The 16,351-nt window shown below is 46.0% G+C and overlaps 1 protein-coding gene across 1 annotated transcript in view; it reads left to right on the top strand.

Moving 5' to 3' along the window:
* The window catches only part of CASR (calcium sensing receptor), a 91,419-nt gene that overhangs the window by 66,737 nt on the left and 8,331 nt on the right, over positions 1–16,351 (top strand). Inside the window, exons 4-5 of the mRNA XM_066599310.1 lie at positions 271–1,098; positions 8,649–8,885. Of these exons, the coding sequence (XP_066455407.1) occupies positions 271–1,098; positions 8,649–8,885 (1,065 nt within the window). The remainder of the gene's footprint in view (positions 1–270; positions 1,099–8,648; positions 8,886–16,351) is intronic.

Here is a 16,351-nt window from a genome sequence, read left to right as displayed (position 1 = left end):
ATGGTGACCGATAGCGAGTTGAGCCTGAGATTCTCAGGTGCAGATGGCTTTGGACAGCACATGGACACTCCGTATGTATGTTGTGCGAGACACCGCACATTGCAAGTCCTATTCTCACACGAAGGTCTGCGTCAACTTTTCTGCATTGTACTATCGATATGAGAGGAAAATCACCCATGTAAATTAACCCATTGAACACATAGGGTGAGTTCTGTGCGTTTTGCACAGTATACATTGCAGCTTACTCATTTATGCCCTTCTCTCTTACAGGTTAGTTACGCCTCCTCTAGCCGTCTTCTAAGCAACAAGAATCAGTACAAATCCTTTCTGAGGACCATGCCCAATGATGAGCATCAAGCCACGGCCATAGCTGACATCATTGAGTATTTCCAGTGGAATTGGGTGGGAACCATTGCTGCAGACGATGACTATGGACGTCCAGGGATTGAGAAATTCCGTGAAGAAGCCGAAGAACGAGATATCTGCATAGACTTCAGTGAGCTCATATCACAGTATTCACCAATCGAAGAGATTGAAAAACTGGTCAACATCATCCAAAATTCAACAGCTAAAGTCATTGTAGTCTTCTCCAGCGGACCCGACCTTGAACCCCTCATTAAGGAGATTGTCCGACGCAATGTCACTGGACGCATTTGGCTCGCTAGCGAGGCTTGGGCCAGCTCTTCACTAATTGCCATTCCGGAATACTTTCACGTCATCGGAGGTACAATCGGCTTTGCCTTGCGGGCAGGACAGATTCCTGGGTTTCGTGAATTCCTCCAGAAGGTGCACCCCAAAATGTCCAACAGCAATGGTTTTCTTAAAGAATTCTGGGAGGAAACGTTTAACTGTTACATGCCAGTGGGATCTAAGAAGAATGTGGACAACAGTAACATTACAGCCTGTACGGGCAAGGAAAACATCACCAGCGTGGAGACCCCATACCTGGATTTTACCCATTTGCGGATATCTTACAATGTTTATTTAGCTGTATACTCCATTGCCCATGCACTGCAAGAGATATACACATGTACACCCGGAAAAGGGCTCTTCGCTAACGGATCATGTGCAGATATAAAGAAGGTGGAAGCTTGGCAGGTAGGTGTTTTTTTTAAAATTGATAACACTATGCCAGATGTTATGTAATATATGTGGACCCATATGTTCCAGTGCATCATGGTTATTGTCATGCAGGCTTTGCAGGAGTTCATTAGGAATAAAGTTTAATCATTCAATAATGAAACATTCTACAACGTTCTCATATATTTTGTATTTCAATTCATCACCATTTTCAAGATCTCTGCTTGTTGTCAGTAAACCAAAACACCATTGTTTGCATGCATCACAAGTTTGAAGACCTGTTCTAATCTAATAATTCTCACAGATTTTTTTTACAAATCTATCCAGTCCAGACAGTCCTCTGTAAATACATCAGCACTACAATTGTATCTGCCAATAGTTTGTTACAATGTATCAGACTTGTTTAGCTCAGGACAGCTGTCTAGATTAGATACAGTTGTAACAACCCCTCAGCAGTGAAAGATATTAGCTCAGGACAGGGTTTTCAGATTGTGCATATAATCAAGAATATTTCCATTTACTGTAAGCAATGAGCGAGCTTGAAAATGCTACAGAATTGATGCACAAAATTTAAAGAAAGTTGCAAAACTTTGTTTTATACGATGATAAACCGAGAACTATGAGATTGACTTCTGGTTTGAGACCAATTGCAGTTAGAGGCTGTGTTGTATAATTCATGAATGTCACTATATATACTGTATACTCACACAACTGTCATTATTGATGTAAGGCAGGATGTACATGCATTAGTTATATTGTACTGATCTTAAGTTATATCCTGTATTATACTCCAGAGCTGCACTCACTATTCTGCTGGTGGAGTCACTATCTATATACATTACTTAGCTTGTTCTGCTCCTGAGTTACATCCTGAATTATACCACAGAGCCGCAATCCCTATTCTGCTGGTGGAGACACTGTGTACATACATTACTTATCTTATCTGATCCTGAGTTAAGGCCCATTTAGACGGAGCGATAATCGCTCATAGATTGCTCAAACGACAGTCTGAGTGATAGCTTTGAGCGATCATTTTGCATAAACTATTACGTAGCTACTCATCTACTTAATAGCTATTTATTGTGCAAATGAAGCCTTCGCTGAATGCAGTTAATAGCCCAAGGGCTCTTATCTGCTTTCAGTTCCCTTGTTCTCCAACGGGAAACAATGCTATCAGCACTACCCGCGGAAAACTCCTGATAAGGCTGAACGACAATTTTTAGGTTGGCCTGAATTTAACGATCAGCTACCAGTGCATGAAAAGTGCACGATGGCCGCGCGTTTAGACACAAAGATAATTGCTTAAATGATCGCTTTTTAGCAATTTTTGAGTGATCAACACTCCATGTAAATGGGCCTTAACATCCTAACTGAACTTTTCAAAAACGGACCTACTGGTGTTTCCGAGCTCATGCTGACATCTGCATCTCAGTGTGTGGCATCATAACTCTCAGCAGGCCGGCTGTCTTTGAGTTATATTCAACTCCGATCTCTCCTTTACCCCCTATATTCATTCTCTGGCCTGAATATGTCAGTTGCACCTCATCTCCTAAATCAACCCCCTCTGTACTCCGCCTGATAACATGCTCTCTGTCCTACTGACTGCAATCCCTGCTAGCCACCATCAACCGCCCCTGCAGTCATACCGATTCAGCCATTATACCGCATCCCACACTCTCCACCTACTCCATGTAACAGTGGTTTATGTATTTTTGTTTTTGTATCTGTTCTCCCCTGTTTTGTAAGCGCTGCTGAATATACTGGCACTATATAAATAAATATTATTATATTATACTTCAGAGCTGGACTCACTGTTCTGCTGGTGGTTACTGCCTACATACATTACATAACTCTGTATACATATATTGCATTACTTGTCTTGTTTTGAATGGGATTCACATACTGTAGATAGACCTTTTAACAGAAAAGTAGAAAACATAAAAATACCAAACTGTAACAATATAGCGGTATACAGCAAGATAAGGCCCTTCACCCATGGTCCATTGGATTCACATGCTGTATTATACTCCAGAGCTGCACTCGCTATCCTGCTGGAATTACTGTGTACATATATTACATTACTTATCTTGTTCTGATCCGGGGATACATCCAGTATTAGGCCTCCTTCCCACGAGCGTGACGGGCTCCGCCGCGTAATATTACGCAGTGAAGCCCGTCACGGCGCCCCCCCGAGCCCCTATACTTACCTGCGGGAGATAGCGTGAAAACGCTTCCCCGCCCACCGCCGTCGCGTCGTGTGACACGCCCACCGCGTCACGTGACGCGGCCGGCAGTGTCACGTGACACGCCGGCCGCGTCAAATGACGCTGCGGCGGTAGGTGGGGAAGCGTTTTTTCACGCTATCTTCCGCTGGTTACAGCGGGAGATAGCGTGAACGGACGGCTTCCATTGACTGCAATGGAAGCCGTCAGTGCGTACAGCCCGTCCTCACCCGCAGAAAATAGAGCATGCTGCGGGTGAGGACGGGAGAAATCGCGGTGCGTAATTCCGCAGTGGAATTACGCATCATGAGCATTGTGCTATTAGGTTCAATAGAACCTAATAGCAGGGGGCCACGCAGCGGATTTTTGCCGCGAATTTACGCGGCGTAAATCCGTTCGTGGGAAGGAGGCCTAAGGCTGGCTTTACATGACCGGGTCGGATTCCACATGCGGAATCCCACAACGGATTCTGGCTGTTAAGCCGGCTGGCAACCCTGCATACCTGCTCTTTCTGGATTGCGGATGACCGTGGCGGCTTGTTGTCGGTCATGCACAGTACAGATTTTTTTTTTCAATATCTGTATTTCCTGTGCCATTGCTAGGCTACCGGCGGTCCATACGCTATGTTAATTGCATATGGGCTGCACGTCGGACAGCCTCCATAGGCTTCAATGGAGGCTGTCCATGCAGAGTCTACCGCAAAATAGAGCATGCCATGATTTTTCCTACAGTCGCAGAATCCACAATTTGTATCCGTGAGCTAAGAACCGAATGCCCATGCCTTTCAGTGTGTGCGATTTGCTGCGGATCCTCTGCGTGGACGCCAACCGCGGATTGCACAATAGGAATCTGGTTGTAGGGAGCCGGCCGTATACTCCAGAGCTGGAGTATTTTGTGTAAGTGTGCTATACAATGTTGTAGTACAGTTTGTAGGTAAATTTAACACCTGCAGGTGACGATGAATGGCGTGCCATGGTTAACTATATAGCTACCATGGGAGCTATGGAGAAAACAGTAGTATTAGTGGAAGAGGAAGCGCTTGTTATTTTTGGTTAATACCAACCTCCGTCTCACCAGACGTCTGGAAGGAGGACCTGAAATCTTCCATCTGTTTTTACCAGAAAAAAAAAGAATTGTATAATAATATAATTAACTTGTATATCAATTAAGCATGAAACAGACACATTCCTTCCTGTGTTCAATACACTTGATGTTATTAATCCTCCAAGCTCTTTCCTGATGATTTACCGGGATACACGTCTGCAAGTTAATTAGCAAATACAGAACACAGTACAGAGGACTTAGGCCTCTTTCACAAACCGTATGCGTTTTTATGCTCGGTCGACTGCCACAAAAATTGCGCAAAAAGAAAAAAGCCGCGATCAAGTCTACCCTAAATTTGCGTTTTCTTGTCCATTTACACAGATATAAAAAAATATAAGCTGCAGCGCCTCATCCCTTTTATTTATGGACAGGAGAGTAGAGCCTCCAAGCTGTGAATATAGCCTTAGTGACATCATCAAATGAGGATGGTGACATCACTAGTCCTTGCCTTAAAGGGGTTGTTAAATGCAGTTTGTAATTATGGAAAAAAATTACTTACACTTATTTAAAAAAATGTGTCTAGTCCAATATTCCAGGACTAATATTAGAATAGTGCCACCTGCTGTTTCTGTTCTATGTCTGCAGTGTAATTGGTCTACTCGCTCAGTCTTGCTTCTCTCTCTGCTCCACTGCACAGAAGTAAGACAGAGCAAGTGTGTTCACTTTGGAGGTGGACCAGACAAAGAAAGGCTCCTCAATAGAAACATCTAACATTAGCCTTGCAATATCTGGGGATAGAAACAGCAGGTGGCGCTATTCTAACATTACTCCTGGAATATTTAGTGGTAGAAACAGTGAGTGGCACTATTCTAACATTAGTCCTGAGTTATCTGGGGATAGAAACTCCTTTTTTTAATAAGTGTAAATACAAAATATGTTTATAATTATGGGCTGAATGTAACTAGAAGCAATATTTTTTGGTGAGACATCTCCTTTTAAGGTAAATATTCACTCTTGAACACCATTTTGTATTTTTTTTACCCTAAATAGTCTCAATATTTTGTGCTCATTAACTTTAGAATCTATCTCTCCAGCATCCAAAGTTTGATTTTGCTAAAACTGAGCTCAAAGTTCCCTGAAAACTATTAAGTTAAAAAGATATAACTATTGCTAACATATACTATCACTTTATGATTGTCAGGTGTGCTACCTCTGGGACCCCCACCAAGTCTGAGGGGGTTATAACACTGGTTTAGCTATGTGTCCCCTTCCCTTCAAGTAAACATAGTAGGGGGTGCAGCCTTAAATCTGTGTTGCGGTCCTGTCATTCTAAAGATCTGTGGGAATCCCTAGCGATATACCATGCCTTTAAAAAATAGGAATAGCCCTCGAAATGATTACATTCTAGCTGTGTATAGCCACCACTAGTGGGAGCTGACAAACGCTTATTGTTTATATATAAAACTCAATAGTACAAAAAGACTATGTAGTGAGCTCCCCCTAGTGGTGGCTGCAGGCAAACTGAATTTTATCATGTACTGCTATGGCTGTGCAAAGGGATTTTCACCTCTGTATTAGAAAAATTGATCTCTGAATAATAGAAAAACTATTTTAGGAAATTAAATCAACCCTCCTGCCCTGAGACAAAGTTCTGTTTAGTGACTGGATGAGGGAGTTATATTACCTGGCGTTAGTCTTCAGTCTTACAAGTTGACTGCTGCAATCTTCAGACCACCTAATAAACAAAGTGGATTGGTAAGAATGACTTTTTGTTAAAAGGACATTCAGTGTAAGTGCCCGGGATGAACTTAGCCCACCCCAATGTATATACAGTAGCCTCCTAACAGTAAGGTCTCATGGCTAACAAGTATCTTGGTTTTGCAGCTTATACCAAGTATGTTGAGTCTTTTATGATATTTGCATCCTGTGCGGTGAGGGCGGTTGATTTCCTTCCATCTTTGTTTTTGGAGTGTACAGGATTTCATACTTATAGCTGTATTGATGCAAGGGAAGGCAGACACTTAGAAAACAAGAAATCTGCCAAGAGGCACAGTGCTTCCTGTCTCCACGGTAAACAAATGGCTCCCCAAATCAATGTTCTGCCTCCTTTAATAATACTATACTGTATGTAACTTGAGAGCAACTGGAGTGCAAGCTCTGTGGTCCTCGAATAATAAAAATATAGCCATATTCTGTATTGTATCAAGCATAGCAAGCTTAGATACTCCAGCTCAGCAGACAGCATCACATATGATAGGATTAGATACACAGACTTATCAGACAGTATTGCATCTGGTAATAGTAGAAGACTGCCCAATAGTCACCATATCTCTATTATAAAACTGCATACAGTCCTGATTGCCATTAGAGACAGCAAACTGTGTTCAGACGCTCCGCTTGCACCTAAGCTAAGGTCCTCCAACTCAAAGACATTCATTTTCCTACTTTAGATTAAGATACAATTGCCAGAATACATGTCACAAAAGCGAGATCTGTGCAGGAACTGAACAAGCAGGTAATGGTGGGAGATTTCAGCTCCAGAATAGGGAGTGCAGCTCTGAAGTTTAATACACAATGTAACTCAGAATCAGAACAGGATTGCTTTTGGTATTTTAATGATCTGCTAAGAAGGTAATGTTTACCCCTTTAGAACCAGCCCACAGTAAATTTACGGCGGCTGGTCCTGGGCTAAGAGCACCGCCGATAGTAAAATTATGGTGGTGCTTTAAGTCTCCTGCTCTGCAATCAGTCAGAGCAGGAACGGGTTATCAGCTGTTAGTGACAGCTGATAACCCGGAGCAGAAGGCAGGAGGCGTTTTTAACCCCTCCTGCTGTCTGCTTCCCCGATATACAGTGCTCTGTATGGGGAAAGTGAAAGTAAGATGTACTTTCACTACGGGAGCCTCGGGGGTCATGTGACCTCCTGGGATTCCCTGCTACTGCAGAGCTGGAGGGTCAGACTAGACCCTGGCAGCTCTGCAGGTGACTAATGTCACCACAGGGGTTGCTTTCCCCTGTAACTAGGGCTCCTATGGACGCCCCATCTACAGTGGGAAAGTGTCAAATAAAGAAAAAAAATATGTGAATGTCCCCCAGAGGTCTTATATGACGTCATGGGGGACATAGATAGTAAAATACACAATTACATAAATAAGTAAAACAAAATAACATAATAAAACAACAATACATACATAAGAAAGAGAATAATACAAAGCAGACGCCAACAAAAACCGTCACCGTATGCGCCCTGTAAACCAAAACCATGCATACTATATATCACAATGTCCGAAACAAATAGAGGAACCCATTCCCATACTTTATTTTAGTGTAAATAGAAAAATAATTTTAAAAAAACTTATAAATGTTAAAAAATGAATTTTTTTAGCTTCTTACCCACAATAAAACTAAAAAACGGGAAAAAAAGTCAGTGAAAAAGATATTAAAAAATAGTCCTATATGTCACGGAAAAAAAGAGCAGCAAAAATAATTTTGGTAGCTAAAGGAAAAAAAATAGAGCAGTAAAACCGCCACATGGGTAAAATCCCTAAAGCAGAAAATGGGGAGAGGGAGGGATTGCTGTGCTACCCCTTACATTCCAGGTAACAGCGAACAATATAGTATACAACAAGCTCATACAGGATAATAAGAAAACAGAGAACTCTATAACATCATGCTGCGACAGTGCAAGATAGACTTATGGGACATGTTTACTGGGGGACTTGTTTTTGGTTACGTGCTCGTATTGTGTGTTAAAAGTGTCCCAGGCCACCAAAGATTATTTATTTATTAAAAAAAGATTTGAATATTAAAAAAAAGAACCAGTACAGCATAAATAATGTAATGAATAAGGTGATGTGGGGCTGTGACAACTGCATCAAGAAGATTGGGAAATCCGCACCAAATTCACTTTTACTCTGGCCTTCTTTTGCCATTATTTTTCTGCCTTTTGAAGAGTGTAGCTTACAATCAGGAATAGTAATGTAATGCATGCACACAGCGACTCCACCAGCAGAATTGTGAGTGCAGCTCTGGAAGATAAACATGTTACATTTCTGAATAAATAAATGCAATATATACAATATATGGAGAAAATTCCACTTTCCATCCTCCAATGTCCGTGGCATGGACCTGCAGATTATGGGAGATTGACCACTTACCTGTCAGTTACATGACCTGTGTACTATAAGTGTACTTCACTGAGGCACATTTCTTCATGACTTCTATGTTGCAAATTAGATAATTTACATTATCAGTAACAAAAATAAATTTCCATCACTGCAGTAAGTGTCCCTTGTGTTCCAGGTCCTGAAGCACCTGCGGCACCTGAATTTCACCAATAATATTGGGGAACAGGTAGATTTCAATGATTTTGGAGACCTGGTGGGGAACTATACCATCATTAACTGGCACCTGACAAAGGAGGACGACTCAGACGAAGTCGTCTTTGAAGATATCGGCCACTACAATGTCTACGCCAAGAAAGGAGAACGTCTGTTCATCAATGAGAGCAAAATCTTGTGGAGCGGATTCTCCAGAGAGGTGGGTGCTGCTGGGCATAAATAGGGGGTGGATTTGGGCATCGCACGGCAACCTCCTATGGAGTAGAAGGGCAATAAGAGAAACTGCAGCTTTCACCAGTGTCCCCTTTAACCAGTTTTTCTTACAGTGATCATCAGAAAAGGGCTTTTTAAAGACAAATATGTTAGATATGGGTTTACTTCTTTAAAGAGCACCCCGATTTAACCCTTTTCTTTCTTAAAGTCCTGTGGTCAGACCCTCCTCATAATCAGACCCAGTTTGTTCCTTCTGTAGGAAACACTCATTATTTGATGAAATCTAGATTTTATTACAGCAGGTTTATCAATAGTTTTTGAGCACCGTAATCGTTGATCATTAAAAGGACTTGTGCAGTTTTAGGTATGCAAAGTTTAAAGGAGTTTTCGAACCGAAGAGATTTAACCCCTATGCTGTAAAAGTTGGATCACTGGGGTTCTATCTGCTTGGTTCCTGTTGATCCTGAATTTCACATATTCCAAAATGGAACAAAAATGTTGTGGGTATGTGGCACAACCTACTGGCATAATAGTTACATGAAATGAGTATTTGCAAAACTTCTCTGGTTATTTATTAAACCATCATGTATACGCGTTTCGAGGTTAGTTGACCTCTTCCTCAGTACTTGTGGGGGGGACAACACTATACATATTAAAATCATTGTTAAAGTGAAGAGCATCATGGACAGGAATATGATTATGGGTAGAAAAGGCAATATATAATCCAGAAGGATAGTCATATATAGATGTAAACAGAGCAATCAAATGAAAATAATTAATAACTGTTGGGCAGACCATATTTTAGTTCCATTGCCATTTTACTTCAATACATGATATGCCTGTGGTATGGAAGCTGTGATAGACTAATTAAATTGTTAAATGCCAATTTAACAGATGAAAAATCATTCCACTAGCATATTATAATAATGCCTCATAATTAGAGATGAGCGAGCACCAAAATGCTCGGGTGCTCGAGTCGAACTTTCCGCGATGCTCGAGGGGTCGTTTCGAGTAACGAACCCCATTGAAGTCAATGGGCGACTCAAGCATTTTTTTATATCAGCCATGCTCCGCTAAGGTTTTCATTGGTGACAATCTGCAAAACCCAAGAAAGTGCTGGAAACGACACAGAAACGGATAGAGCAGGCGAGGGGCAACATGCAGGGCTGCATTTCATGTTCCCAGGTCCCACTATTCAGCCACAATAGTGGCAAGAGTGGGCCCCCCCCCCTAACAATTTTTACTTCGGACAAACCCTCATTAGTAAGCCACACCTTAGCTAAGCACCACACTACCTCCAACTAAGCACAATCACTGCCTGCGGGACACACCGCTGCCTCTTCTCCTGGGTTACATGCTGCCCAACCCCCCCCGCATGACCCAGTGTCCACAGCTCACACCAAAGTGTCCCTGCGCAGCCTTCAGCTGCCCTCATGCCACACGCTGGCCTCACAGCCACACCACCCTCATGTCATTTTATAAGTGTGTCTGCCATGAGGAGGAACCGGAGGCACACACTGCAGAGGGTTGGCAGGGCCAGGCAGCGACCCTCTTTAAAAGGGGCGGGGCGATAGCCCACAATGCTGTACAGAAGCAATGAGAACTCCAATCCTGTGCCACCTCCGTCAGGAGCTGCAAACGTGGGCATAGCAATGGGGAATCCATGTGCCACACAGTATTCATTCTGTCAAGGTGTCGCATAGCTCAATCGACACTGCAAGGGGAAATCCGTCAGTGCTCTGCCCTCTACCCAAGTCAGTCAGTGTCTTTGTGCCAGACAGGTCAAACACCGCGATGGGAACTAAGTTTGCACCAACAGCATAGGTGGTTCCTAGGAAGCCCAAGACATGAACAAAAAATTGATCTGAGCGGCCAAACATGGCAGACTTGCACCGCGCCCACAGCATAGGCCTCGACCCACAGATTCAGCAATCCTAGGCAGGAAGCAGACTTTCACTGCACCCAGGACATAGGCCTCTGCACAAACCCTCAGCAATCGCGTGCCTACAGCGGACTCCAATGCTAGCGTAGCTGTGCACGTCTTACTAGTGCTGTATTGCTCCTGTAGTTTGTCCCAATGCAGCGCCACGGATAGCAGAGCTAACGTCAGATTAAATGCAGGTGGGCTTCGGCCCACACTGCATGCCCCAGTCAGACTGGGTTTTTTTATAAATAGTCACAGGCAGGTACAACTCCGCAATGGGAATTCCGTGTGCACCCACAGCATGGGTGGCTCCCTGGAACCCACCGGCGGTACATAAATATATCCCATTGCAGTGTCCTGGACAGCAGAGCTAACATCAGATTAAATACAATGAAAAAGAGAAGAGCAGCACTCCAGGGAATAAAATCACTTTGGTATCTTTATTGTGCCCATAAGACATGAACAACGTTTCGACCCTGCTCCAAAGGGTCTTTGTCAAGTTCTGAACAGTGATTTTATTCCCTGGAGTGCTGCTCTTCTCTTTTTCATTGGATTGACATACTTTTGATCCAGGGATCCAGGATTGTGACGAGCGTGCACCACTTATGTGATGATATCCTTCCTTACAAGCTAAGGTGAAGCGTGTGCTGTGACTAATTGACTATTTGTGATTGTCAGATTAAATACAGGTGGGCTTCGGCCCACACTGCATGCCCCAGTCAGACTGGGGTTTTTTATAAGTAGACACAGGTAGGTACAACTACCTATTGTGAAGTCTGTGTGGACCGACAGCATGAGAGGGTCCCAGGAAGCCACCGGCGGTACATAAATAAATCCCATTGCATTGCCCAGCACAGCTGAGGTAACGTCAGATTAAATGCAGGTGGGCTTCGGCCCACACTGCATGCCCCAACCTGACCGGGGTTTTTAATACATAGACACAGGCAGGTACAAATCCCCTATGTGAAGTCCCTGTGGACCGACAGCATGGGTGGCTCCCTGGAACCCACCGGCGGTATATAAATATATCCCATTGCAGTGCCCAGCACAGCTGAGGTAACGTCAGATTTAATGCAGTTTGGCTTCGGCCCACACTGCATGCCCCAGTCAGACTGGGGTTCTTTATAAGTAGACACATGCAGTTACAACTCCGTGTGGACCGACAGCATGCGTAGGTCCCAGGAAGCCACCGGCGGTACATAAATAAATCCCATTGCATTGCCCAGCACAGCTGAGGTAACGTCAGATTAAATGCAGGTGGGCTTCGGCCCACACTGCATGCCCCAACCTGACTGGGGTTTTTAATTCATAGACACAGGCAGGTACAAATCCCCTATGTGAAGTCCCTGTGGACCGACAGCATGGGTGGCTCCCTGGAACCCACCGGCGGTACATAAATATATCCCATTGCAGTGCCCAGCACAGCAGAGCTAACGTCAGAGGAGGAGGACGGGGAAGTTTTTGAGGCAGTACGTGTCCTGTCCCCGTGTCCGTGGTTATATGCACCTTCCCAGTGACCGCGTCGCTGAAAAGTTGTCGCGCCTGTGGAACCTAGTAGCGTGGCCTCGCCACCATCATGTCTTTGGGAAGCCTCTGTTTCCACTACCCTGTAACATTGCAGTAGCAGCAGTATAGGCAGAGCCGAGAATTAGTAACATTTCAGCGGTAAGAGTATGCACCAACCCCTGTAACATTTCATTGGCAGCAGTGAGGACAGCCCCCACTAACATTTCATTTGCAGCAGTATACATAGACCCCAGTAAAATTTCAGTAGTATCAGTATAGACAGATCCCAGTAACAGTAACGTAGAAGCAGTATGGGCAAAGCAGCAGATTCACATTTCCCTGGCAGCAGTGTAGGGAGAGCATAGTATTGGTAAGATTTCAATAGTAGGAGTATAGTCAGGCCCCAGCAACAGTAACGTAGAAGCAGTAGGGACAAAGCAGCAGATTCACATTTCCCTGGCAGCAGTGTAGGGAGAGCGTAGTAATGGTAAGATTTCAGTAGTAGGAGTATAGACAGGCCCCAGCAACAGTAACGTAGAAGCAGTTACATTTCTGTTATAGCAGTATAGACCTGCCCCAGTAACATTTCCGTTGAAGCATTATGGGCAGAGCCCAGTATTAGTAACATTACAGTAGTAACAGTATACACCAACCAAGGTAACATTTCAGGAGCAGAAGTATCGGCAGACCGAAGTAACATTTCTGTTGCTGAAGTATAGTCAGACCCCTGTAGCATTACTGTGGCAGAAGTATAGGTAGGCAGAACAGAGTTACATTTCTGTAGCAAAAGTATAGGCCAATCCCAGACACAGTGGTGGATCATGAGTGCAGGCGAAGCCCATAAAAATTACTTGGATTACATTGTAGGCGAGGGCCCGAAAAATTGTTGTACCGACAGTACAAATGTACCCCAGAAAAATTGCCCATGCCCAACACAGAGGGCAGGTGAAACTCATTAATCACTTAGCGTACTGTGGCTTAATTTTTAACTAGGCCTGGAGGCAGCCCAGTTTAAAAAACAATTGGTTCAGGTGGAAGTTTCAATGCTTTAATGAGAATTGAAACAGTTAAATATTATTTAGAAAAGTTAAATGAGCCTTTTGGCCCACAGAAAAATTGCCCATTCGTGGTGATTACGAGAGGTTTCAGGAGGAGGAGCCGGAGGAGGAGGACGAATACCATACACAGATTGACGAAGTTCTTTAGGTAGCGCTGCTGTCCGCTGGTGGAGAAGAGAAGTCTGGGGAAATCCAGGCTTTGTTCATCTTTATGAGTGTAAGCCTGTCGGCGCTGTCAGTTGACAGGCGGGTACGCTTGTCCGTGATGATTCGCCCAGCTGCACTAAACACCCTCTCTGACAAGATGCTAGCCGCAGGGCACGCCAACACCTCCAGGGCATACAGCGCGAGTTCGGGCCACGTGTCCAGCTTTGACACCCAGTAGTTGTACGGAGCAGAGGCATCACAGAGGACGGTGGTACGATCGGCTGCGTACTCCCTCACCATCTTCTTACAGTGCTCCCTCCGACTCAGCCTGGACTGGGGAGGTGTGAGACAGTCTTGCTGGGGAGCCATAAAGCTGGCAAAGGCCTTGGAGAGTGTTCCCCTGCCTGCGCTGAACATGCTGCCTGATCTCCGCGCCTCCCCTTCTACGTGGCCCTCGGAACTACGCCTTCTGCCACTAGCGCTGTCAGATGGGAAGTTTACCATCAGTTTGTCCACCAGGGCCCTGTGGTATTGCATCACTCTCAAACCCCTTTCCTCTTCGGGAATGAGAGCAGAAAGGTTCTCCTTATACCGTGGGTCAAGCAGTGTGTACACCCAGTAATCCGTAGTGGCCAGAATGCGTCTAACACGAGGGTCACGAGAAAGGCATGCTAACATAAAGTCAGCCATGTGTGCCAGGGTACCTGTACGCAACATATGGCTGTCTTCACTAGGAAGATCACTTTGAGTATCCTCCTCCTCCTCAGGCCATACACGCTGAATGGATGAGAGGCAAGCAGCATGGGTACCCTCTGCAGTGGGCCCAGCTGTCTCTTCCTCCTCAGGCTCCTCCCCCTCCTCCTCCTCCTCCACGCGCTGAGATATAGACATGAGGGTGCTCTGACTATCCAGCGACATACTGTCTTCCCCCGCCTCCGTTTCCGCCAGCAAAGCATCATCCTTTATGCTTTGCAGGGAACTTCTCAAGAGGCATAGCAGGGGAATGGTGACGCTAATGATTGCAGCATCGCCGCTCACCATCAGGATGGACTCCTCAAAGTTTCCAAGGACCTGGCAGATATCTGCCATCCAGGCCCACTCCTCTGTAAAGAATTGAGGAGGCTGACTCCCACTTCGCCGCCCATGTTGGAGTTGGTATTCCACTATAGCTCTACGCTGCTCATACATCAGGGACAACATGTGAAGCGTAGAGTTCCACCGTGTGGGCACGTCGCAAGGCAGTCGGTGCACTGGCAGATTAAACCGATGTTGCAGGGTCCGCAGGGTGGCAGCGTCAGTGTTGGACTTGCGGAAATGTGCGCTGACCAGGCGCACCTTGCCGAGGAGGTCTGACAAGTGTGGGTAGCCTTTCAGAAACTGCTGAACCACCAAATTAAAGACGTGAGCCAGGCATGGCACGTGCGTGAGGCTGCCGAGCTGCAGAGCCGCCACCAGGTTACGGCCGTTGTCACACACGACTATGCCCGGTTGGAGGCTCAGCGGCGAAAGCCAGCGGTCGGTCTGCTCTGTCAGACCGTGCAACAGTTCGTGGGCCGTGTGCCTCTTCTCTCCTAAGCTGAGTAGTTTCAGCACGGCCTGCTGAAGCTTGCCCACCGCTGTGCTGCCGCGCCTCGCTGGCGACGTGCTGCTGGTGACAAGTCTTGTTTGCAAGGTAGAGGTTGCGTTGGAGGAGGAGGGGGAAGGTTTAGTCGAGGTGGCATACACCGCCGCAGATACCAGCACCGATCTGGGGCCCGCAATTCTGGGGGTGGGTAGTACATGAGCGGTCCCAGGCTCTGACTCGGTCCCAGCCTCCACTAAATTCACCCAATGTGCCGTCAGGGAGATATAGTGGCCCTGCCCGCCTGTGCTTGTCCACGTGTCTGTTGTTAAGTGGACCTTGCCAGTAACCGAATTGGTGAGGGTGCGTACGATGTTGCGTGAGACATGGTCGTGCAGGGCTGGGACGGCACACCGTGAAAAATAGTGGCAACTGGGGACAGAGTAGCGCGGGGCTGCCGCTGCCATCATGTTTTTGAACGCCTCAGTTTCCACCAGCCTGTAGGGGAGCATCTCCAGGCTGATCAATTTGGCTATGTGGACATTTAAAGCTTGAGCGTGCGGGTGCGTGGCAGCGTATTTGCGCTTCCGCTCCAACGATTCTCTTAGCAACAGCTGGACGCTGCGTTGAGAGACATTGCTGGATGGGGCCGAGGACAGCGGAGGTGAGGGTGTGGGTCCAGGCCAGGAGACGGTCGTGCCTGTGTCCTGAGAGGGGGGTTGGATCTCAGTGGCAGGTCGGGGCCCAGGGGGAGAGGCAGTGGCGCAAGCTGGAGGCGGTGAACGGCCTTCGTCTCACCTTGTGGGGTGCTTGGCCATCATATGCCTGCGCATGCTGGTGGTGGTGGTGGCTCCCCGGCTGATCTTGGCGCGACAAAGGTTGCACACCACTGTTCGTCGGTCGTCCGGCGTCTCCATGAAAAACTGCCACACCTTAGAGCACCTTGGCCTCTGCACAATGGCTTGGCGCGAGGGGGTGCTTTGGGAAACAGCTGGTGGATTATTTGCTCGTGCCCTGCCTCTACCCCTGCCCACCCCACTGCCTCTTCCAACCTGTCCTGCGGCTGCAATTGCCTCCCCCTCTGAAGACCGGTCCTCAGTTGGCTTATCACACCTGGTGGGGTCAGTCACCTCATCGTCCAGCGGCTCTTCCTCCGAATCCTCTGTGCGCTTCTGCCTAGGACTTACTACCCTTACTACTACCTCACTGATAGACAACTGTGTCTCATCGTCATCGTCCTCCTCACCCACTGAAAG

Source organism: Eleutherodactylus coqui, chromosome 4 (assembly GCF_035609145.1).
Source record: "Eleutherodactylus coqui strain aEleCoq1 chromosome 4, aEleCoq1.hap1, whole genome shotgun sequence".
In the NCBI taxonomy this organism is placed as follows: domain Eukaryota; kingdom Metazoa; phylum Chordata; class Amphibia; order Anura; family Eleutherodactylidae; genus Eleutherodactylus; species Eleutherodactylus coqui.
This window is presented reverse-complemented; position numbering and strand designations above follow the sequence as displayed.